General features: G+C 40.6%; 4 protein-coding genes across 5 annotated transcripts in view; 2 read left to right on the top strand and 2 right to left on the bottom strand.

Annotated features, from left to right (window-relative positions):
- LOC145440416 (ubiquitin carboxyl-terminal hydrolase calypso-like) overlaps positions 1-24,475 on the top strand; it is a 66,709-nt gene that overhangs the window by 37,172 nt on the left and 5,062 nt on the right. Inside the window, exon 2 of one of the 2 annotated variants that reach the window (XM_080318023.1) lies at positions 23,911-24,282. In XM_080318023.1, coding sequence (XP_080174149.1) covers positions 23,920-24,282 — 363 coding nt within the window. In that variant the 5' untranslated portion in view covers positions 23,911-23,919. Of the gene's footprint in view, positions 1-23,877; positions 24,283-24,475 lie in introns of those variants that run through there. The other variant, XM_080318022.1, reaches the window with a different exon arrangement.
- LOC145440429 (glyoxal reductase-like) lies at positions 6,484-7,739 on the bottom strand. The gene is made up of 2 exons (XM_080318037.1): positions 7,383-7,739; positions 6,484-7,328 (listed from the first exon to the last, which is right to left on the bottom strand). The coding sequence occupies exons 1-2, from the start codon at positions 7,737-7,739 to the stop codon at positions 6,816-6,818; spliced, it is 870 nt and encodes a 289-aa protein (XP_080174163.1). The 3' UTR covers positions 6,484-6,815.
- LOC145440414 (5'-3' exonuclease PLD3-like) lies at positions 7,833-15,440 on the bottom strand. Its single transcript, XM_080318020.1, has 8 exons — positions 14,654-15,440; positions 13,746-13,926; positions 12,106-12,357; positions 11,824-12,024; positions 8,681-8,820; positions 8,378-8,540; positions 8,213-8,315; positions 7,833-8,145 (listed from the first exon to the last, which is right to left on the bottom strand). Exons 1-8 carry the CDS (start codon positions 14,866-14,868, stop codon positions 7,970-7,972), a joined length of 1,431 nt encoding a protein of 476 aa, XP_080174146.1. The 5' UTR covers positions 14,869-15,440; the 3' UTR covers positions 7,833-7,969.
- LOC145440415 (uncharacterized) lies at positions 19,105-22,110 on the top strand. Its single transcript, XM_080318021.1, has 2 exons — positions 19,105-19,233; positions 20,298-22,110. Exon 2 carries the CDS (start codon positions 20,686-20,688, stop codon positions 22,108-22,110), a length of 1,425 nt encoding a protein of 474 aa, XP_080174147.1. The 5' UTR covers positions 19,105-19,233; positions 20,298-20,685.

The raw sequence follows: 24,475 nt of genomic DNA on the forward strand, positions 1-24,475 counted from the left end.
AAACGGCTTTAATTTGGCCTGACCATGCTCGACATTTGCTGTCTTGCGGGATTGTTTGATGGAAGTACTCCCAACTAAAAAATTCAACATTTGTTAGAAATGTGCTGGATATTGGACACATTTTCAATCTACTCATAATGGCTTCGGATGAAATCGTCTGACGGGCCGGATGTTTGACACCCCTGATATAGATGGTAGTGTGATTGTAAGAATTACACCCGCCGTGCTGTATATCAGGTTATCAATACACTTGAGTCGCCATTACCTCGTAACAGGATAATGATCACAACTCTGCCTAGATTCAAATAGTAACTATTTATTGTATGTTTGGTTATGCTTAGTTAAATGCAGTTTTACCTTTGCTGCTTGGCGAGCAGCAGGCCTATGTAGTACGTACAAAAGTACACTGACTGGACAAAGATTTGAAAAGTTGTACACGTCAAATAATACATTATACGATTTCGACAACGAAGCATTAAAAATCAGCAGCTGCTGATATATATCATAACCACGTCGTTCTTCGTTGTTTCTCGTAACGGCAGCATGCAGTATCTGTAATAATTAAGTGGATGGCAGAATTTTATGTTCTTATTCTTAATCTTATTCTTATATTACTATCCTTGAATGGGGGCCAATCGTTATTTCGCAATTCTTTACTCAACATTTGGACCTGCCGCCATAGCCGTCCACTTATACACCATGTTAGCGTGGGTCGTAGCTAGAATCAGGACTAAAACAGCAATTCGTCCCCCACTCCAAACGTTGGTCTTGGGGCCCTCATGGGACGGTCAATTTTCAAGTTGAAGACTGGATTTTGTCAATAATATTGGTAATTGCATTAAATTAGTATTCATTTTTAATCCTCTCTCAGCCCCCGATGGTCAGGTTTACATTTAAAGCTGGGGACACGTAATTCATAATTATAACATCTGGTACGTTGTTATGATATGACTTTATTATATGTTGTTGATTCGTGACCTCCGGTCTATTCAAAAGATTGTTGTCGCCCAAACGTAGCAGACTGAAAAAAAACTTTCGTGAGACGCACGCACAAATTCTCATGTCTTTATTCCTCTGTGGATGCCCCAGGTGGCACTTGTATTGTGGGTTCGGATTGGAAGGACAGTACTATTAGTCACACCCAACCAGCTTGGCTATTGACAATAGACACATACCCTAAGTTTCTACCAATTTCTTTCTTTAATATAGCATGTCGCATGTTGGCCGAAAGTGCACGACTTTTGGTGTGTCGTGTCGCGGTAATGACCGGCAACGAAATCCCCATTCCTATAAATTCTGCATGCCTTTTTCTTGAGGGAGAGAGGTATGCATTTCAATTCAGCACAAGTTATCTAGAGACATTTAAATCGCGAAGCTCGAAGAATATTTTTAAATTAAATAAATATCTCGAAAATACTGTATAATTTATGTTGGTTTACGAAATACTTTTGAGTCCCCTCTGAGGTCGCTCCCCACCCCGAAGGGGGGTTTGGGGTGCAACAGATACGGACCTGGCAAGAATGTAAATCGTAGGGTGCGATATGCAGTGAAGTAGGGCAATGGTACATTATGACGTAACAAGCAAATGACCCATCATTTAAAAGAAAGTTGTTTTCTCATTAGGCCTTTTCATCGCAATCCTTATATTGTCTTCCTTTATATCTTCTGAGTTTAGTTCTAAGAAACAAAATAAATGTAATCGTGGGTAATCGTGATTACTTTTCCAATGTAATCGTAATCGACTACTTCCTGATTTTGCTGTAATCGTAATCGTAATCGTAATCGCGTGATTCAGAAGTAATCGTAATCGCAATCGATTACATTCATGAAGTAATCACCCCATGTCTGGTGTGGACTCTTCTTACGCAAAAACGAGCAAAGCTAATAGGCTACCTCTGACGTAATAATGAGCAGTGGCATTAGAAAATCCGACGTTTGTGATCTCAATAACTAGTATAATATCTATTCCTTGTTCACGAGTGTCCAGTTTATGTCACAGTCCTTGTACCAATAAAAAGTAATCGTTCTTTCACAAAAAAATCGATTAAATATGGGAAGTAGTCGATTACGATTACTTCTGGATTTTTTCGAATGTAATCGATTGCGATTACGATTACTTGAAAATGCTGTAATCGTCGTAATCGATTACGATTACTAATCGCGATTACCCCATGTCTGTAGCCAATGCAGTCGTCCTGTTTGGAATCGGTGTCATGTGCTCACACTATGTTTTATTTTTTAATTATTTTTTATTAAATTAGTTTAACTTGGAAAATCATCGCTGCTCACCTGTTATATCAGGCAAAAAGGCCAGCGATTCCAATCATGGCAGTCGTAAGCCAGAACTGGTCTTTATTGGGTATTTTCGGTAAAAAAGCGCTAAATAATCGCTAAGTACTTTTTCAAAAATCGCTAGATTTATCGCTAGGCGCTAGATCCATATTTTGTGGCGCTAAACCGGATGAAAAATCGCTAGATCTAACGCGAAAATCGCTAAATTGGCAACACTGGTTAGCCGTTAGCCTGGCTTTGCAACTAATCTCCTGGTCATGACCTTTCAACTCATGCGAAAACGTCACGCTCAATGACTACAATCCAAGGAACGCTGCACCAAGGTTTCTTGTGCATTGTTTTACTGGTGCAAATGTGTAATGTACGTAGAAGTTTGTAAGAATCATACAACTTGAATATTATTTTTACATAGTAGCGGACGTACTTTGACGAAACAACCCCAAATTTGCTCAGTAAATTGCACAAGTCGGCTAACGAAAATGACCAAATCTCGTTACTCGTCACCAAAAATAATTCAAATTGTGGGACACCGCAAGCCGTCCATAGCCATTCTGGCAGTTTCAAAGCCTATCATCGCATCAAGAAAAGGTGACGACAATCATCAATAAATTTCGATGTGGGACAGCACATTACCATTGACTAAATCATGCTCGGCGTGAAAAAATTCCCAGGTTACGGAATTCATTTTGTCATTTATATTCACGTGAAAGTTAGCACACGCATATTTTGGTGATTGCTCTTAGCGCAATGGGGTTTTGGTCTAACGTATCAAACTAATCGCTAACTGAGAATCCCATTTCGGGCACATCTTCGTGGGCCGCACGATTTCTTGTCTGCGGGACGCGCACACCTCCGATGTATGATAAGGATGTAACGGCCTTGATAGTTTAGTCGGGCATAAATCTGTCACAAGTACAACACACGCGCGTCCACGTCCAAATATCATATGATCGACCGAAAAGATCATCGCTCCATCAAATCTGCCGTACTGTGACTTGACTCGCGACTTGACTTGACTCGAGTCATCTTCAAAAATCGCATGACTTGACTTGACTTGAGTCAAAATGTGCAATGGCTCGTGACTCGAATGTAGTGACTTGATCCCAACACTGAATTTTCATTCAGTGTGCATGTCTCCTCTTTACATCGCCTAGGCCAAGGTGGGTGTCTGATTCCATAGACTACTGCAAGTCGTTTCGACGCATTCCTACCTCTTCATTGTATCGCATTTTTGTGGTGTATAGAACTGATAAAATTGCTAATAAACCAATGATGATGATGACTGATACCCGTTCACATCTTTCTGCTCGACGTACTTGGGTATTTCATTCCCACGACTGAAATACGCGCTTCAACCCTTGTGGGAATGTGCCAACGGCCACTAAAAAAATATTGTATACTGTTGGGCGTTAGTGTTTGTGGACATTGCCTATACTATATTTCATGGTTGACGAATAAAAGAATTCTCTCTCTCTCTCTCTGTGTCTCAAAATGTTTCTGCCCGTGTGCACTTCCCGGATTTTTGAAGTTTAGCGGCTGATTAACGCGAGCTCGAAGTTTCATACCACGCGTTAATCGTTAATCTCTGCGACATGATTTACAGCACCCGGTCCTTCAGTTAGCGTTTTCCTTGTCAGAATCACGCACAACTTCCGATTGATCAGCGTCTCCATTACATTAACACGTGCCAGACAGAAATTGCCGATGTTATAAGCACGTCAAAATTAGTACATTCCGACTTTGCTATGCTGTGTGTAGTAATATTTGTCACTCTACCAAATTATTAAAATTATAGAAGGAACAGGGAGGGGCCGACGACATGAGTAATGCAAAATGTACGCTGTGACAAACTATATAACCAAAGATGGTATTCCAGTAAAAGTGCACAGGGGATATTTTGCAGAGTAGTTACAATTTCACTCAAGCAACCGACGGTAACATCCCAAAACCCCTTTCTACTTCACAAAAACCAAATTGTATGAAGTAGTTTTGCCCAAAAACTGTCAAGTCAAAGTGACACTCGTCTAAAATAGTGGAAGTAGGCAAAACCTACTTCAGGACAGTGTTGGGATCAAGTCACTACCTTCGAGTCACGAGTCATTGCACATTTTGACTAGAGTCAAGTCAAGTCAATCGATTTTCGAAGGTGACTCGAGTCAAGTCAAGTCAGTCGATTTCTTGAGGTGACTCGAGACTAGTCGAATCAAGTCAAGTCAAGTCACGAGTCAAGTCACAATTCAAGTCAAATAGCCTTTTCGAACTATGAGGCATGATTACTTCATTGCATTTTGGTAGCTGTCTGAAATACAGATTGAGTGGTCATTGATTTTGAAGCGATGAGCGAATATAGAATTAAATATACACGCAAGTAGGCGCTGTATCGCTCACATATGCGTAGAACTGCTCACTACGGAAGTAATTGCATAGCCTTAGTTTATAGTTACCAGCCAAAATAGAGAATAGAGTAACGAATTGAAAAGATGCAATACATTACCCATTTACAAATTGATATGATAAATTCGAGCCTGCGCCAATGGTTGAGGATCGACTCCATAAACTATATTCGAATTCAATTTCAATAAAACAAGAGGTTTTGTTAAGGCTAGAACATAGAACAGAAATAGACATTCTCCTATAAAAATTAATATACTATACTAGTTTACGACAGCGTAAGCTGTAAGCTTCGATCACTTCGTTTGCGGTCGATTTATTTGTGAGAGAACAATGGAGGCTCAGTAAAATGTACGTTCATTGAATTATTAGTCGCTCTTACGGGTTACATCTTACCAGTGTTGGGATCAAGTCACTACCTTCGAGTCACGAGTCATTTCGAGTCATTGCACATTTTGACTCGAGTCAAGTCAAGTCAATCGATTTTCGAAGGTGACTCGAGTCAAGTCAAGTCAATCGATTTTCGGAGGTGACTCGAGTCAAGTCGAGTCAAGTCAAGTCAAGTCACGAGTCAAGTCACAATTCAAGTCAAATTGCCTTTTCAAGGTATGAGGCGTGATTACGTCATTGCATTTTGCTAGCTGTCTGACATACAGATTGACTGGTCATTGATTTTGAACCGATGAACGAATGTAGAGTTAAAGATACACGCAAGTAAGACGCTGTATCACTCACATATAAGTAGAACTAATAAACTACGTAAGTAATTGCACAGCCTCAGTTTCAGTGGTGGCTTTTGGGGTGGGTGAGGTGGGCGGTCGCCCGGGGCCCCCCTGGTCGAAGGGCCCCCCCCTATTCGGATTATGCGCTTTTTTAAGGATAATAATGAATGAACATGGAAATCCGTGTACCAAGCAAGAATATGATTCCGCACGGATGTGTCAATCATCATCAAATCTCTGCATTTGTTAGAAAAGTCCCGTATCCCGATGATGATCACGTCTCTACATGCAGTAGAATTACTTAGTCTTGATGTAGTCTATCCTTAGACACATGCAATAATAGACGTAGCCGAATCCAGCACCTGGCCAAACCTTACCGCGGGAAAGGGGGGTCTGGGGGGCGGAGCCCCACAGAAGTTACGGTTTAATACTTATAGGGGGCCCCCGCCGGTAAGTCTCGCCCCCCCCCCCCCCCCCCCCCCGTTCGTAAGGCCACCACTGCTCAGTTTATAGTTTCCAGCCAAAATAGAGAATAGAGAAACGAATTGATGCAATACATTACCCTTTTGCAAATTGATATGATACAATTCGAGCCTGCGCCAATGGTTGAGGACTATATAAACTATTTTCGAATACAATTTCAATAAAACAAGAGGTTTGGTCAAGTTAAGGAGACAGAACAGAAATAAACATTTTGCAAAATTACTTTATTATACTATAGTTTACGTCGTTACGACAACAGAGGCTGTCAGCTTCGATCACTTCGTTTGCGATCAATATATTTGTGAGAGAACAATGCATGGAGGCTCCATGGAGGCTCATTAAAACGCACGATCACTGAATGATTGGTCGCTCTCACGGGTTACACCAGCGTTGCGCAAACAATCCGAACATATGTACGATACAGTGATTTTTATCGACACCGATTACTTGATGACTTGAAATTGACTCGTGAATTTTGCTCCGAGTCACGAGTCAATCCACATTTCTGATACACCGAGTCAAGTCAAGTCAAGTCATTTTAGCAAAGTGACTCGAGTCAAGTCAAGTCATGACTCGAGTCATCCCAATACTGCATCTTACATCAGCGTTTCACGAACAATCCGAACATATGCAAGATAGAGTGATTTTTATCAACACCGATTACTTGATGACTTGAAATTGACACGTGAATTTAGCTCCGAGTCACGAGTCAATCCACATTTCTGATACGCCGTGTCAAGTCAAGTCAAGTCATTTTAGCAAAGTGACTCGAGTCAAGTCAAGTCATACGAAAAAGGTGACTCGAGTCATCCCAACACTGCTTCAGGACTCCAGAAAAGTAGGAATAGCCTACTTCGTTGCCAGTCACCCACGCTTACAGTCATCGTTTCAATACAAATAAAAGATTGATAACTAGATAATGAATCGTTATGCAACTTTGTTGGGGTCCCAACAAAACTTGGTATTAGCTGTTGACCTTTGAATAGCATCCATATCCTCATTGGATAACGAGAAGTCAAATATGCAAGAATTTGCCATGATGTGGTCCTCGTTCACAGACTTTGGAATAACACTGCAGCCCCTCTCAATCGCCCACCTTAACAGAACTTGAGGAATGGATCTTCCATATTTCTCAGCAATCTTTCCAAATCTTTCATCTTCAATCAACGCTCCCGCTCCGAGTGAAGAATAGGACTGAAAATGTATCGAATTCGCAGTACACACATTTAAAAGATCTTCTTGAATGTAATCTGGATGGAGTTCAGACTGCATTACTGCTGGCTTTACACGACACGAAGCCAGCAACTCCTTTAAATGTTTACTCGTGTAGTTAGAGAGCCCGATCGCTTTGAGCTGACCACTATTAAGATAAATGTCTTCCAGGATCTCCCAACACTGTTTACGTACAATCGCATGTTGCAAATCCTCAGGCTTCATTCCCTGGAATGAAAACTAAATGAAGATTTACATTCCAAGCCACCCAGCGATTCCTACCTGCTTAGCTGGCCAGTGGATCAAGTAAAGGTCAATATATTCCAGATTCAAATTTTTGAGAGAAGCTTCCACGGCTGGCACCACCCTTTCACGGTCCATATCCTTCGGTCCAAGTTTTGTGGTGATGAATACATCTTGCCTCTCAAGTCCATATTTCGACAGAATAGTTGGAAGACAGCGACCAATGAGTTGCTCATTTTTATATACTGTGGCGGTGTCGATCAACCGATAACCATTCTTTATGGCACAATCCAAGGTCTGCTCAAGCACCATCTCATCCTTTATCTTGAATGTACCCAGGCCTAACATAGGCATCACTGTGCCATTATTCAGATTTACAAAATCGTTACAACCCATCCTGCTACAAAAGGAAAAATAATTACAGAAATGTGAGAGAGGCACCTAACCAACCCTAAAAGGTTTCTTACAGCTGTTGAAGAACACAGCCTATGATACCGTAGTGATTTAATTCATTTTCATATGCATATAAGAGCTATCATGGCGAACTAGTTGACCATGGAACTATCTACCAAGAATAAAATGACACACGATCACACAACATGCTTACAGTTTCAACAACACGAGAGTTACGATTCAGTAAGATTAAGAAATTTTGCATAGGGGGAGTTCCAGTCACGTTCAAATATGGCTTTGACTTGCACATGGATGTTCTTTTCTGTGGGTTCACTGCCTTCAGTCTGCGACACTATAACTGATACACCTGCAGTATTGATGAAGTAGTCTCCTGACCAATTTGACGTGGCTGAAAGTATGAAAAGACACATGACCATGACCATATCTCCGACACTATAATGTTAACACATTCTTACTGATTAATGCCGTCTTCTCAGTTACCATATATTTGTTGTGATTTACTCTGGAGTATGGAATACTCGCTTGTTCAGGTGTCACAATAGGTACTTCGAAAAGTTTCTGAAATTCCAAAATCAATGGTTAATTTTAGGCAACTGGAATCAAGCAAACAGGTTACATACCACTTGCACTTTGTCATCAACTGCAGAGCTGATGGATTCTAGTGATTTCAAGTAGGCTTTCATATTATTGCTGCTATACCTCCACCAGGAAGGCATTAGTCGTACTTGGACACCTCTTTCGAAAGCGGCTGCTCGTAGACTATCATCGATAAGTGGCCAGTAACTGTTTAAATGCGTACATCTTGAAGTCAGGCGTGTTAATTTGAATTGAAATGAGCATCCAATATTGCCAGTTTTACAATAATTACAAGCAGAGGTACCATGCTAAACGGCCTTACATAACACGATCACAATATATCTTACATATTATGCTCTTGATATAACGTTGTTGGGAAGTAGTCCATTACTGAAATATAAATGAACTCTTCTGCAGAGTCGATAATATTCAAGACAGCTGCCAGATCCGATGTTCTTCCATCAGGTAGAAAAGCAGGAGGTGCAACCTGGGATTTAAAGAACTAGATTGTAAAAATTGTGATCACTGATCCGCTGATCAAAAGAAATAATTGAGATCAATTTATATATTTATGCACATAGGCGCCGACAGGCGCAGCCACCTCGTCACCATATTTACGAGGTGGCGGCCACCACGTAAGAAATGCTCAGAAGCCCAAGTAATTTGTGACCAGTAATTAGTAATCAGGCGAATCGATGCGACCTCGTTGAGACGTCTTCGTTTTCGATACGCGTGTGTGCCAGTCGCGTAACCATGGGGGATTCGGGGTTCAAATCCCCCTGTTTGAAACGCGAAACCCCCCTCATTTTGAAATGACCATTCTAACTCTAATATTCAGATGCAATTCAATAATTGTGCGGTCAGTGTTCCGCGCGGCCGATTTGCGAGAAGCAAGTTGTCAATTAGCGCGAAGAGTCTGTGATGATATCCCGCCGAGATGGTCGCGAAATTAGGTCAGTCTTTCCCGTGCGCGTGGCAATGGTCGTTAGCCCGATTTATCGCATTTCGAACAAGCCTGATTCCGCTGGCTTGAACAATCGCAGTTCACACTATATCATGGCTTGCCTGCGCAATCGCATCTCCATTGGCGGCTTCGGCCTGGTGTGCACGATATCGTCGCTGGCCTACACGATAGTATCTCTAATAGGCCTGGTGCGAAAAATATCATTGCTGGTTAAACTACCGTGTCTCGGGCCTAGCATGCTTTGGCTCTTATCTCTCGGTGCTTTGGAGACAATGCGGTCGAGCTTACGCTGATTGGTGATTGTTTTTATGTCAAATTGATTGAAGAGCGACATCATGAAACTGCATGTGAATAACATCGAATCGCTCAAAACAGACTTTAACGTGCGTAATTGATTTCCGCTAATACTTGAACGAAACGATCAGAAGATGTGTATCATGACTCGAGTTCTAAGAGACGACAAAGGTCTGAACCACCAGAAATCGGTGCCATCAGGTTCCGACATTTTGATTTGCGAAAACTGTCGCCGAGGCTGCGTAATACGCGCGCGTATTCAATTGTTCGCCAGAGATCAGGGACTCGCTAATTGACAGGACTTCCGTTACAATCTTATCATACGCCTAAAATCGTTGACAAGAAGAGATTATATATGATCGTCGTTTACATGTGTACTTGACCCGAATTGAATTGATGCGATATTGGTAAATTTGAAAAAAATCCCCCTAATTTCCCGACTGGCTACGCGCCTAGCGTGTGCTGAGAAGCACAATCATAGATCTCTTCTCCCGACCACGCGTCCAAACAAACATTCTGCTTTTCTAAAATCTAAATTATGTTCGCCCATATTCGTTTACAAAACCATTTTTGAGCTAGCTAGCTTCGTGATAGTCTCGATAATCGAAACGCGAAATTGGGGGGTGTGTTGGTGTTGAAATGCAGTAATACAACTCAACACCGATAAAATGAGAAAAAAATTGTCGCGACGAAAGCTGCTCAATATGCTGTCAGTCTCAAAACCCTTTCGTGACGATACCGATTAGAATACACGCTTTCTCGTTTGCCATCATCTACAGTTCTTGTTGTCTGCATGATACATTCGTACTCTAAAATTTTCGCACAATGTCATTTTTAGGTGTTATTTTCGTTATTAACTTTCAGTATGCCAAGTCATTGTCAAATATTGATGCATCACGAGATTTTGGGTGGCACAAACTCTGAATTTATTCGATTCGTTTGAACAGGGAACCTTCTATATTCCGATAAACTTGATTGCTGGACGTACTCGTATCGAGAACAGCAATATCGAATTTTAAACTATTGGGCATTTGGTAGACAGTCGATTTTTATTGATAAGATGGGCGCATGCGCGCGGAACTGGAATTAATTCTAGCCCAGGAGTGGCCAAGCTGCGGCCGTAGAAGGAAATTTGTGCGGCCGTCAACACGTAATTCAATTAGTATGTGTTGGCGAGCGTCAATTTTGTAGCCTATTATAAGCCGATATGAAAGCATATATTATTCCGGAATTCACGGGTAATGGGCAAGGACAGTTCAACATGGATATTTGGCGTCCACTTAGTGTATTACGACTACCCCCAGGAATGCAGCCGTGAATAGCAAAAAGGTTGGCCACCCCTGCTCTAGCCCATAGTCGTTACCTTAAATAAGAATATGACGTTAGATATTGTTCCTGAATATATTTGCGGCATATGCACCGATGTACTACAAAAATGCTTAGCGAACGTAAACCGGGAAACAATTGCCGCGATGCGAGCTTCTCAACGCGAAGCCAGAAACCGCAAGGGACAATTGGTGATTGGCTGCGCGATTTCGCGTTTGTAATCATCATTATTGTCTGCTCGAAACCTCATATTCGAGAATTGTCGTGTGTTACTTGCGAACTTCACAGGCCAGTGTGTATTGTATTTCGTTACTCACAAGGCGCGCTGCGCGTTAATAACATTGATGCAACTTCAAATTCGAAGTGACGTAAATTCTGATTATTGTTCGATGCATTTCGTCGGACGGAATGCATCGTGTATCGTCGGACGAACGATCGGTCCGTTTCAAGATTCCATTTAATAACTCGACTGCGTGGTTTGATATTAATGTGTAGGGCGGGTATAAAAACGTCACCCTAATGGTTTAACGCTGCACATAAACGAGCAGCTGGTGGTAAAGTGCGTTTTAGTGAGACGATGACGTCATCGACATGTAACAGTTATGACGTCACAAGACTTTGCCACCTCGTAAAAAAAATAAAAGTCGGCGCCTATGTTTATGCGTTAATGTTAATCTGGTAAAGTTGATCTGGAATTTGACCTAGGGTATGCTAATTGATCACCAGATTCTTTACGACTTGAATCTGTCATCATTAATATTTATAATGTCATTTTTGCAATAAATTCAAGATGATACTTGAATATATTCATACAGTATCTTGAAGTGTATAATTCGAAGAGAACATATTGTGCCAAAATCAGGTGATAAAAAAGTAGAGGGCCTTCAATTTTTTTAAGTAACTTACAGAAATGTACATAGTTTCATTCAAGCCAGCGTCTGCTAATGCCACAGGGTTATCCATGTTGATCTCGGTGCTCAATTCTGCTGGCCATTCACTGGGTACCACTGCCCCTTCCTCTCCCAGGATCCAATACACATCAAAAATCTTCTGCAAATCTTTCGCCATGCATGGACAATCGCTGACCATGATACCAAGCTCCTTAACCTAGAGGTTTTTGTGTGGCATAAATGCGACGTTGGATAAAACATGCATATTGTACACATCGTTCAACACAATTTCCGATACCTGCGTTAGCGCCCTCCAATCGAAATTCGCACTTCCGACGTAAAAAGCAGATGTGTCCGCCATCATCAATTTTGTATGAATTATTCCAGCACCCAGGAGTCTAGGAAAGTCGAGAGTTCTCACGCTTGCGGCACCTTTGCTTGCTAAAATTTCCGTGTCTTTCATCATCATCGGATCGGTGTTGTTATTCTGGGCTATTCGAATATCTATCGTACTGCCAGCATCTAACAGTTTCTGGAATATGGCTTCACCCTAAAATTTGCAAGGACATTTATAGTAATGACAAAGCGATTTATTGACATATGCATGCTTAATGCTGCGATGAAAACTGGATGAGTCAATTGGTGGTGTACGGATGACGTCCCTGGTCGGATAAATATCACTCGAGCGAAGTAGAAGCCAATTGAATTGCCACATATGTAAAATTGCAAGCTATCATCATGTAACAAGTGTGAGTAAACGAGCTAGAAGTATCCCAATCCGTCATTAAAACACCCATTCAAGTATGTAGCTTGCTTTGCCGCAAACCCTTGTGTAGACGCCAAATAAAATCAAATAAATCTGCAATTTGTGTGCCGAGCATCTAATGCGGCTGCAATATTAGACGAATCACCCAAACAGAAGCTGCACACAACGCGGGTATATTCGACGCTAACCGTACTAGCATCAAGACAATATGGGAGTATAATTACTTAATCAGTAGGCCTACACCCTATATATATAATCTGCGTCTTCACGTTTCGTGCTGCTTTCAGATATGAAATAAAATATATTAATTTCACACTTGACCAGCATGTTTGTACTAGGGCTGGGCACAATGATTCGAGAACTCGAATCTGAATCGAGTATTAATTTCAATGATTCGAGTCGAGTAGTAAAATATGATTTTTTCGAGTACTGAAATTATACGCTCCTCGCCATTGAAAGTTAATTTACCAACGAGAATTATAGTTCCGATACTATTTTCCACTGTAGAAGCCTTGAAACCACAATTAGCCGTATCGCAGCATACGAAACAGGGTATAAAATACTAGTACAAAGCTACGAAAATTACTGGAAATACCACATTTCCAAAATCATGATCATTCCACAACATTGCATCAAAGTGCAACGAAATCAGTGTGGTCGAAAAAGCGCAACGTATCTTCAATGTGATGGACAGGTAAACAGGCAATATATTCTTTGCGGTGGGATAAAAGGTGCATATTTGACTTTGAGTTGACATATTCCATTATGTTATGACGTCATAATGAGCAATACTCGAATACTCGACTCGAAGCATAATACACGATTCAGAATCGAATCACTCAGGTACTCGATTTTGCCCAGTCCTAGTTTTTACCACTCCATGTCTATTTAATGAATGAAATCTACTAGGGGAAATACCAAGTGCACACAATCTGCTCCACACTCCGGGTTTGGCGACCAATATCACTTGTGGATGTATTTTGTCTTGAATATTTCAATGCGGGTGCGAATCAAACCCTATAACCATTTCACCGGTTATGCTGATATGATATCCAGGTATAATCGTTCATTTGTTTTTTGTAGTTTTTATCAATTTGTTTTTGTAGTTCTTATCAAGTGTTTAGGTTCTCTTGAATCATCTGATAGAAAGGTAATCAACATAAACCCAGTACCTTCCAAGCAGAGGGATCTTCAACCACATCCTCTTGTCGCATTGTCCAATAAAAGGATCCGATATCAATTCTTTCAGACGCCCCATCGATTAGCTTCGACCAGCTGTCATAGGTATCCATATGTACAGGACTGCCATGTGGATAAGTTAGATTTTCTGGAATCGTTTCGACCAATGTCAAACTGAAACATAGTCCATTATAAATATTTCTGGATCAACTCGGAATTACAAGCTGATTAGGACGAAAGGATTACTTGAATAGCTGAAACCTGAAAGGATAAGTTTCGACAATATTTTCAAATGTTTACCACATTCTAGGACGAAGTAGAAATATAAGCATACCGGCAATAGAAATAAATGAATAGGGTTGGCAATTATCAGGCTATGACTCGGTGCTGATGCAAAAAAAGACTGTTCCCAGGATGTTATCAAATAATATTCTCTTATAAACACGAGAATTGAGACTCTGGACTTGTCTAATACGGTATTATACCTATGGCTCTCAGACAAAGAACTTTGCAACTAAGGCTCTGACCCCTGAATGAGTGATATATTGCTGGTGCGTGTAATCAAATGAGAAAAAGATTCCAATTAGCAACTTGAAAACATCACAGTGTATCTATAGACATCGGCCTATATATCCTGTAGTCGGATTAAAATTTGAGTATGTGGTCTGAGGGGTCTACGATAAGCATTCTTATATGCTTTATAATAACAATAACAAATTGGTAGTATGTCATACAGTATGTCACTGAGGGAACAACTTCAAAACACATTATGAGAAAGTAAGCAGGAATACTTGATCATCATAATATGGATTTCAATTTAGGAACTTCATAGTATCCTCGGAAGACACTTAGGAAAACGTGGTTAATGGTTGTCTGGTACAGATCATAGATGAATACTAACCGGCATTTGTCATAGCATATGCTGACTTCATTGTTTGATGCTTCATTATGTTCAGTGGGTGTAAGAACTACAACGGCAACGACTGACACACTCGTTAAAATAACGATGAAGACTAGAAAATAGAATTCTTTTGCACTAAATTTCCCGAAACGTGATTTCAATGATTTCCCTTTTGTATATTCTTCTTTCGAAACGCCATCTTTACCAATCTTCATGCTGGGATTCGTACGTTTATGAACTTCTCACCATTCACTGTGCCAGCAACGCGTATTAATTCAGTGGCAATATATAACTGAATGCAAACAGTATGGCGCATCCAATAACAGAAAAGAGCTTCTTGGGGTTACAGAACTTCAACATAAAATTGAACAGTATAATCATATGGAAATGAACACTAAGATTTTCGACTGATACTCGTAATCGCCTTAAAGTCTGAAACTAATAGAGAATTGATTGGAAAGAACTTTTGTATATCAACAATCATATCAAAATTATATATAATAACATAAAAGTTGGCAAGGTCTTGAAGAAGGACTTCCATCAATATATATAAACTTATAACTTATCTATAACTCTTCAAATTCTATATTATATTTTTGCGTCGGCTACCAGCGCGAACCTTCGAGTACACACGCTAATGCTACCGTTCCGACCGCACGTCGCAGGAGACGTAAAGTTGAACTCGAAGCTCGTGACGGCAACAACTTCATTAAACAACCTCATGCGTCACAATATACAAACGCATTTGCACTTTGCGGCGAGGCGAACCACGTCTGCAATCACACCAGCCCTGTTGTGTTGCTGCAATCAGCGATTTTGAACATTACGCTGATTTGTACAATATTCACTGGGGCGTGGAAAATAAAAATGGTATGGCGAGCAGATAACACGTTCGAAGCATGTCTGGGCGTATTTGCTGCGTAGATATGAGATCCGGTCCGGACCAGATCATATTTGGGGCAATTTTGTGCGCAGATATCACCTCGGCGCCATATCTGAACCCATTTACTACACAGATATCAGTTCCGGAACATGCCGAGCGGTATAATCGGTGTTTTTTTTCACACAACGCACAGTGTGACACCAACGAATCAATGCGATGCAATGAGCAGATATGAGGAATGAGAATGCTGAAACGATCCGTGTTCGGTATCTCGCCCTAATGCCCGATTTAAAGGTATATGCGATCTTGATTTCTTCGTCAGTCTTTTCTTTATGATTTCAGTCACATTCCTTGAATTCTTTCTTCAGTGAGTGTTCTTCTGAGCTTTTTTGTGAAGATGCTGTAATAACAGCGACGTAGACTAGAATTTTCTCCAGCACTCACTACGAATATCGGAAGATAGCATAGTGGAGACGATAAGCGCCCACTAATCGGGCGGCGCCGATTCGATTCGCGTCCGAGGTATATCTGGGCTCCTCTTCCCGCGTAGGTTAAAGACTACCCCGCAAATGTAGTTGAAACCTCTGGTCTTGGCCCCTAATTAGGTGGAAGGTGGAAGGTGGAATTAGGTGGAATTATGGAAGATCAGTGTACCTCACTTTCGTACGAAAATTTTTAAATTTAGTGGTTGAATTTTTGGTCAATAATATTGTTAGGCCTATTACTTGCACTGCCGATGAAAAAGCGCACTTACAAGGAATGGAAAGAGCAACAATAGAGCCGTGTGGAATAGAGACAAACATCGAAGATGGGGGACATAGCGTAGTGGTGACGATAAAGCGCACAAGTACAGCACACGCGCGTCAACTAAGAACAACTACCGTATGATCAGGACGGAATACAAGAAAACGCATTGCTTTTCCAAGTATGCCGGCCCCTGGACACTGGACAGCGTCGTCGAGCATGCTGTCCGCATTCAAATGGAAATACAAGCAATTTCTTCTAAATAAATACTAGCCATAGCCTTTAGGATTACCGGATCACGACCTAACATCGACCTCTCCCTCCGCCCCATTGTCGCTTACGTCTTATATTTTCTGCATTACTTTTCATTCAGTGATCAACTGTGCATGCCTCTTCTTTACTTTGCCTAGGCTAAGGTGGGGGTCTGATCTTAAAGGCTAGCTACTCCAAGTTGTTTCGACACCTTCCTATTGTCGGTGTGTATAGGACTATAGGGTTACGACAACAGTGTATTTCACAACCATATTAGCATATGACGTTGACTTCCTATTGGAATTATGAAATGTGTTTATCTCGTAACTGACAACCTCCAAACCTACATGAACCTATACTAACCGCAAGCAGATCTCATTCGATCTGGCTTTCACTCGATCAGAGGCAACCGCTGTCAAACTGTTGCAGAGTGTTGCAATTTATACCGCTGATACAGCTGTGATACACCTGCTTGCGGGACCATATGCTAATATCCAACATTGTGTTTCCACGCCATGTTAGGAAACGAATAAGACTTCCGATTGCAATGATCACGAGTCTATATAAGCGCATGTTTAGTTGACTCGAGATGAGATTCATTTGCTAAACCTACTTGTAATAACGTCTGAAATATATTCGTATGTCTTGCGTCTATCTGCGTCTTAAGAAGATCTCACCAGGATACAGTACAGGATTCCAGGTTAAGTAGTCAGCCAGCTAACCCTATAATACTTTGGTTAGCTATACTTCTACTCACCAGGAACATTACCATTGTATTGCGGCACTATCTTTTCATTGTATCGCAGTCTTGTGATGTTTTGAAATAAACCTGATCTTTTTATCTTTTCCAATCTGCGTACCCTTTTCGATTCCCGTCGGAGGTTTATCTGGGCTACAGTTGCTCGGCAACTTAAGGGTTTAAGTTAACAAACAAACAACCAATAATTAGCATGGAGAACTCATTACCTGTATAATTAAATCACGTACTACACATCAAGCATGCTATAGTGAATATTGTAACAGATCCCTGTTGTCGATCAACCTTGAAATGTGTATATCTCGTAACCGAGAGACATCCTGTTGGAGTATATGGTAACTGACAACCTCCAAACCTACTAACCGCAAGCAGATCTGATGCGATCTGGCTTTCATTCGATCAGAGAAAAACCGCGGCCAAGCTGTGGCAGAGTGTTGCAAATTATACAGCTGTGATACAGATATGATGCACCTGCTTGCGGGACTATATGATAATATCCAATATTGTGTATTTCACGCCATATTAGGAGACGAATAAGACTTCCGATTGCAGTGATCACGAGTCTATATAAGCGCATGTTTTGTTGACTCGAGGAGACTCATTTTACGCTACCTACGACAAACATCAACGACGAATAAATCTTGTATTGAGCAATCTCTTGGTTCAAGAACTTACTACAGAGTTGACGTCAAGTTAAGTATAGCGCAGCAATTACCTACAATACACAGGTTACGCTACTTTGCTACTTCAGGACGAAACAACTATAGGGCTCCTCTTCACAGAAGCCCAGAAAAAGACCCTACGAAAGAAAGCACTCACAAGGAATGGAAAGAACTAGTAGAAAGGACCGCGGCTTCAAATAAGATCAATATCGAAAAGAACTGTGACATCGGGCACTCTAGGCCGAGCTCAATGATATACATATACATATATACATATCATTGGCCGATGTGGATGTGAGATTTAAAGGATCGCAACTGCGTGTCGTTCGTCGACATCCTCCAATCCGTTCATTACATCGCATTGTGTCTTATCGCATTGTACATTGTGTGTGACTTTGTTCAGATGAAAAGTATGACTCAATGATTTTATAAAAAAAGAATTGCGACACCGGGCATTATAGGCCGAGGTGGATGCCAGTTTACGGACCACAACTGCAATCGCAACTGGTCGATGTCGTTCGGCATCCTATCTGTTCAATACATCGCATTGTGTCTTATCGCATTGTACATTGTATGTGTCTTGTTGAGATAAAAATATTATCTGACGATTACTTATCATTTGGTTCGGCACAATGATTTGGTTCAGCAGAACAACGAGCAAGTTACTCTCGTTTTCATAAACGAGAGAATGATACGAGGAAAAAGGAGGCGTCTTGTTTGGTTGCTGGATTGTATGGCGCAGAGATGAGCGGATTTGAAATTTCCATGTCCTAATCCAATCCAAATCCGAACCTTAAAATCCAAATCCTAATCCATAACTCTTTCATATTCAAGTCCATGTCCAATCCTAATCCGATTACAACTGGAAATTCAGAAAAAATACGATTCGAAAATTTTCTTTCACAACCAACGATTCACTTCATTCAAGATAACTTAGTAACCATAATTACATTAATAACTGAACTGAATAAAGTTTGTCGCCATTCGCCACACGAAATTTCAATCTCCCAGAAAACAGGTAAATCCAATCCAGATCCTAATCCGTTCAGAAAAAATGTCTAATCCAAATCCAATCCGAATTCGAGAAAATTTCACAAATCCTGTTTTTTCAAAACCTAATCCTAATCCATGCTCATCTCTGGTATGGCGGGATGCAGGGTGCTGACGGTCGCTTGCAGAATGTAAAGTTAGGCTCGTGTAGAGAGAGAGAGGGAGGGAGAGAGATCAGATACGTAAATAATGAGCGAAATGTAAATCAACGTAGAGCCAGGCTCTAACGAAGGTTGCCAGTAAACTCGCCCCAAAGTAAATTCGGCCCGTCGAATTCGGCCCTCGGTCACTTTAGCCGTCGGTGAATTCGGCCGTCGGTAAATTCGGCCCTCGGTAAATTCGGCCAGGGCCAGAGTAACAATAACAGTTACAATACCATTACCTGACCTGAACCCTAATCCTAACCTAACTCTAATCCTAACCTAACCCTAATCCTAACCTAACCCTACTCTTAACCTAACCCTAATCCTAACCCTAATCCTAACCTAACCCTAATCCTAACCTAACCCTAATCCTAACCTAACCTAACCCTAATCCTAACCCTAACGCTACTCCTAACCCTAAACGTAACCCCTAACCTCCAAATCACTTGATAATATTATAATTATGTAATATAATACACATTATTAGTTATTAGTTATTAGGTTTAGGATTAGCGTTAGGGTTAGGATTAGGGTTAGGTCAGGTTAGGATCAGGGTTAGGTTAGGATTAGGGTTAGGTTAGGGTTAGGATAGAATTAGGGTTAGGATTAGTGTTAGGGTTCAGGTTAGATAATATTATAATTATGTAATATAATACACATTCTTAGTTCGTAATACGATTTCACACAATGTTCTCCGAGGGCCGAATATACCGATTGAATTCGGCTGTCGGTAAATTCGGCCCCGTAAACATCGGCATATATATATACATATATATATTTATACGCATACCCTGTTCCCCAAATCACTTGATAATAATATAATTATGAAATTAATTCACATTAATAGTTGGTAATACATTTTTATAAAAAATTCTCCGAGGGCAGAATAGACCGAGTAACCAGTGAATTGACCGGTGAATTCGGCCGTCGGTAAATTCGGTCCCCGTGAATATCCATGCTATCTCCCGTGATTACGCGATCTACGCATACCCTGACATCCAAATCACTTAATAATTATGTAATTAATTCATGTTAACGGTTGGTAATACATCTTAATACAACATTCTCGGTGGGCCGAATTTACTGATGTAATGGCCGAATTTGCCTGGGCCGAATTTACTTTGGGGCGAGTTTACTGGCAACCCTAACGAAGGTACCAGGAGATTATAAGGTATTCTATAGCCCGAATCGAGACTTGTTGCGTCATAGAAATTAGGAACAAAGCAACGTACTTGTATAAGTCAAAACGTACCATAACAAAAAATATGGAAGCAAGGAAGCCTTTACCTGCACAGGTCACTGTAATTTTTGTGTTGTTGTATGTACTCAGTAGTTACCCAGTCTCTGAGAGAGAGAGAGAGAGAGTTTGAGACAGCGGTATATTAGTCGCATTTTAGATTAATATGCATATGTACGCCATTTTTGTGCAGATTCTCAATCAAAGTATATTAAGTAGGCCACATATGTACAAGATGAATGCGTATGGACTGGAACTACTGTGAAGAAGTTTTATAATCAATCTTATTTGTGAATGGAGAGGAATGGCTGGGAGGCAAAGCATATTGAAAAATTCAACTGCAAGACTTACATGGTTTCAAATTACTGGTGTGACAGTGTTCATTGGTGTTTTGCTTTGCCTTCTATGGAGATATCAATTAACAACAAATGATTGCCCTGCAATGATGATCCCAGGACCACTGCAGCACACATATACAGTTATAAAAGGAGCTGATGTTGCAGGCGAGGATCTGATGCATGTACAGGCCCAAGACTTGAGCTCTGTGAAAAAAGTCTGCGACTCATTCCCAAACTGTGCTGGTTTTAATAGCAATGGTTGGCTTAAAACCAAAGTTTCCGATCATACCCGCGGAGCCGCTGATTTGTACATAAAATCTGGAACATCAGCAACTCAAGACTTGATGGCGAATATTCCTGCTATATCCTCTAAAGCTTTTGCCAGTTCGTATGAAGAAATGGTGTCTAAAATGAAGATCTACCTTTATGAAATAACGGTCGACTCCAGTCTTTCAAGACATCGTAGAAATGATATTGAACTCGGTATTTCAAAGGAGCTATCAAGGTCGCACTTCCGTACTCGAAAACCAGAAGAAGCTCATTTCTTCTTCATTCCGATCCGGTGTTCTTACTTCATTAACCAGTTTGCGTCAGCAGAAGAAGGAGTATCAAAGGCCAAAGAACATGTTGCTGAAATTGTGGAAAATATCAGGCGTAGTCACCCATATTGGGATAGAGCTGCCGGCTCTGATCATATTTATGTATGTGCGCATAGTATTGGAGCTGGAATCGGTGGGACACTGCTGAAAAATTCAATAGCCTTTGTATATTCAGCAGACTACGAAAGTCCGTTTTTTATTCCACATAAAGATATCTCACTGCCTCCCTACCCAACTCATTCAACTAGTTTCAATTCTGCAGCAAAAAGACAAAGCTTGGCTTCTGCACACAGGTCGGTGTTGGCATTTTACGCTGGCGATATGAATAGCGGGCGCGTGCGGCCCACCTTGTATAGTCTCTATGCTTCTGACAGTAAGATTGTGTTATTTTCTCAAGATATTTCCTGGAATGTGAGGCTGAAATATCTCCAGCAGTCAAGGTTTTGTTTAGTTATAAGGGGTAAAGACGTATGGTCCAGTGATCTGATCGACGCAGTCATGGCAGGCTGTGTTCCAGTCATTATTTCGGACCATTATCATCTCCCCCTGCAGGGGGTGGTCAATTGGAGTGATTTTTCTATTGTTGTACTGGAATTGCAAGTTTCCAATCTGAAAGAAATTTTGCTTAAGGCATCAAATACCATATACAGCCAACTTCAGGAAAAGCTTCTGCAAGTGCAACCTCACTTTATGTGGAACGGACCGGCTAAACCTTATGACGCATTTTATTCTGTGATGTTTGAACTGTGGCAAAGACGAGATGTAGTTAAGTATAAAAGAGTAGGCCTATAAATGTTCAATTGTTTTATGTAATTTGCACTGTGTGATTTTCAATACCGCACTTACAAATGACCAAAGGAGATCAGTCGTCACCAAATTATAGTTAATGTTTCTTCGTAGGATTCAAACCACACTCAATCAGGATCAAGTTCCAATATTGTTTCTGCGCTGTCTTCTTGTGAATGTATGCGTGAAATACTGGTGTTGGAGCTTTATTGGTCTCATTGCCTGTTATTCTTGTGAACATGTATCTTTCAACATAGGCCTACTGTACTACTAGAATTGAGCTTACTATAGTTCAATCAGTGTAAACACTGTAAACACAAGTATTTCAAGGATATTAGTATCAGGTTGCATCAGCATCATGTATTTTCGGTCGATTATTACCTTGGCTCATGCAATCATGATTTATTATCAACCAGTATAGTCTTAGGCCCAATCCCTAATTTTATGTCGGGGTTTTCGAGTGGGCGGCTTTTCTGCTTTTATGTAAGCTATGGTTTTAATGTATTTACATGTATGGATTACTTTTTAGCTACCTTTTATGTAAATGTCCAGTCGAGTATTGCCATGACATGATGTCGTATTGTTGCTGGATTACCACTGATCTGCATCTTTTTAACTATTTGCACAAATGTTTTCCTATGATATCATCTGAGTCGTGGCTTCTCGAACTAGAAGGGGCTAACGTACTACTTTGCATGAAACAAAGTATTGTAATAGGTTTCAGGTGTCCGGACCTGAACCGATTGCACAAGATTTATTGCCACAAGTATTATTGCCATTATATTCAAGTGTAGGCTACCGACAATAATCTGCAGATTCTTCATAATTCAAGCGGTTTCCGAGCATAATCTAGTTTATTATAGCTATAATGCATATTATCATTGTTTGTTACATTATACGTTCCCGTGCTGATGGTGTTTTTCTACCACATGTATTTTATATGTCTTAACCATGGATACAAATTTCCTTTTTAGTATAAGGTGGCAGTTGAGTAGCCTACCATAAGACGAACTTTATTCATGTCAACATTAGCTCTTTAGAAATGTCTTATGCATAAGAACAGTAGAGTTCAATATTTATTGCTTCTTTAATCATAGATATAAGAAATTTATGATTTCTACGAAGCATTTCGCATTTAGTGACAAATTTGACATGTGAGTCATGAGTGACCACTGGCCATGGCCAATTACACGACAACAAATTAAACTGTGGTGCATTATGGAGTAGGCGACGTGCCAACAATTTCATCATCGTTCAACCCAATTTTTATGATGACCTTCATATTCATTGGACAATCCACAGTTTGTGAGAAGTCTATATAACATATTTAGGCTGCATACCAGATTTATACCATAGCTACAATGGCAATGCATTATCTCAAACTGACCTACATTTTCCATGAAGAGCTTTATGGGTTTAAATTCCGTATCGTATTTTTCATGAATCCTGTAGATATTGGCTCAAGTGAAGCACAAAGCTATCTTACACCTCACAACCTGACTCCTGTTTGGGAAAGAATTGTTAAATGCGAGAGGGGTGGGGACTTTGATCAATTTAATGAATAGAACTGTGAATTGTCTGTATCATGTTGTGGCTCGTACCTCTCCTGTGTTATACATTTCTGTATCATGTGTTGTTGTAACCTACTAAATTTCCATGACAGTTTTACCAATCTTGTCCTGTGCATTGAATCATGCTGTAATCTTTGTGAGCCACTTTCGTGGCTGTCAATTTTATGCCGAATGCGGTGCCATATTAAGATTTTGAGTGGAAATGCAAAACTCTCGTTTCTCTCTTGCATATCAGAATAAAAAAATGGATAAACAGATACCTATGGGAGCGTGGAAAGAATTGGAGAGTGACCCGGGTCTATTCACCCTACTGGTTCGAGACTTTGGTGTCAAAGGAGTCCAAGTGGAAGAAGTGTACGATCTACAACGGCCTTTGCCGGGAAGAGTGTACGGGTTCATATTTTTATTCAAATGGAGCGAGGTAGGACGATGTCGCAGGAAAGCGCAAATGGGTCAAGATGAGCCGTTCTGCACCAACGAGGATACGGTGAATGGAATGTTTTTCGCGCATCAGCTTATTCCTAACTCGTGTGCTACACACGCTCTGCTCAGCATACTGCTCAATTGTGATGGCGTGGAACTTGGTGACACTATTATGAGATTGAAGGTAACTGCACAAAACTTGTTCTTTAAATGTCTTTGTTCTGTCGGGTAGAAATGGTCATTGTTCATTTGTTAATACTCGAGTATAACTAAAAATGATGTCATAAATGTATTTTCAATTATACTTATAGTGATCTTCAGAGCATTCACAGCCATTTCAAGTAGAAGTAGAATACGAAAAGTCTGAGAAGTACTTT

The sequence above is a fragment of the Botryllus schlosseri genome, chromosome 6 (genome assembly GCF_051294905.1).
Source record: "Botryllus schlosseri isolate E-star chromosome 6, Bs_hap1, whole genome shotgun sequence".
NCBI lineage: Eukaryota > Metazoa > Chordata > Ascidiacea > Stolidobranchia > Styelidae > Botryllus > Botryllus schlosseri.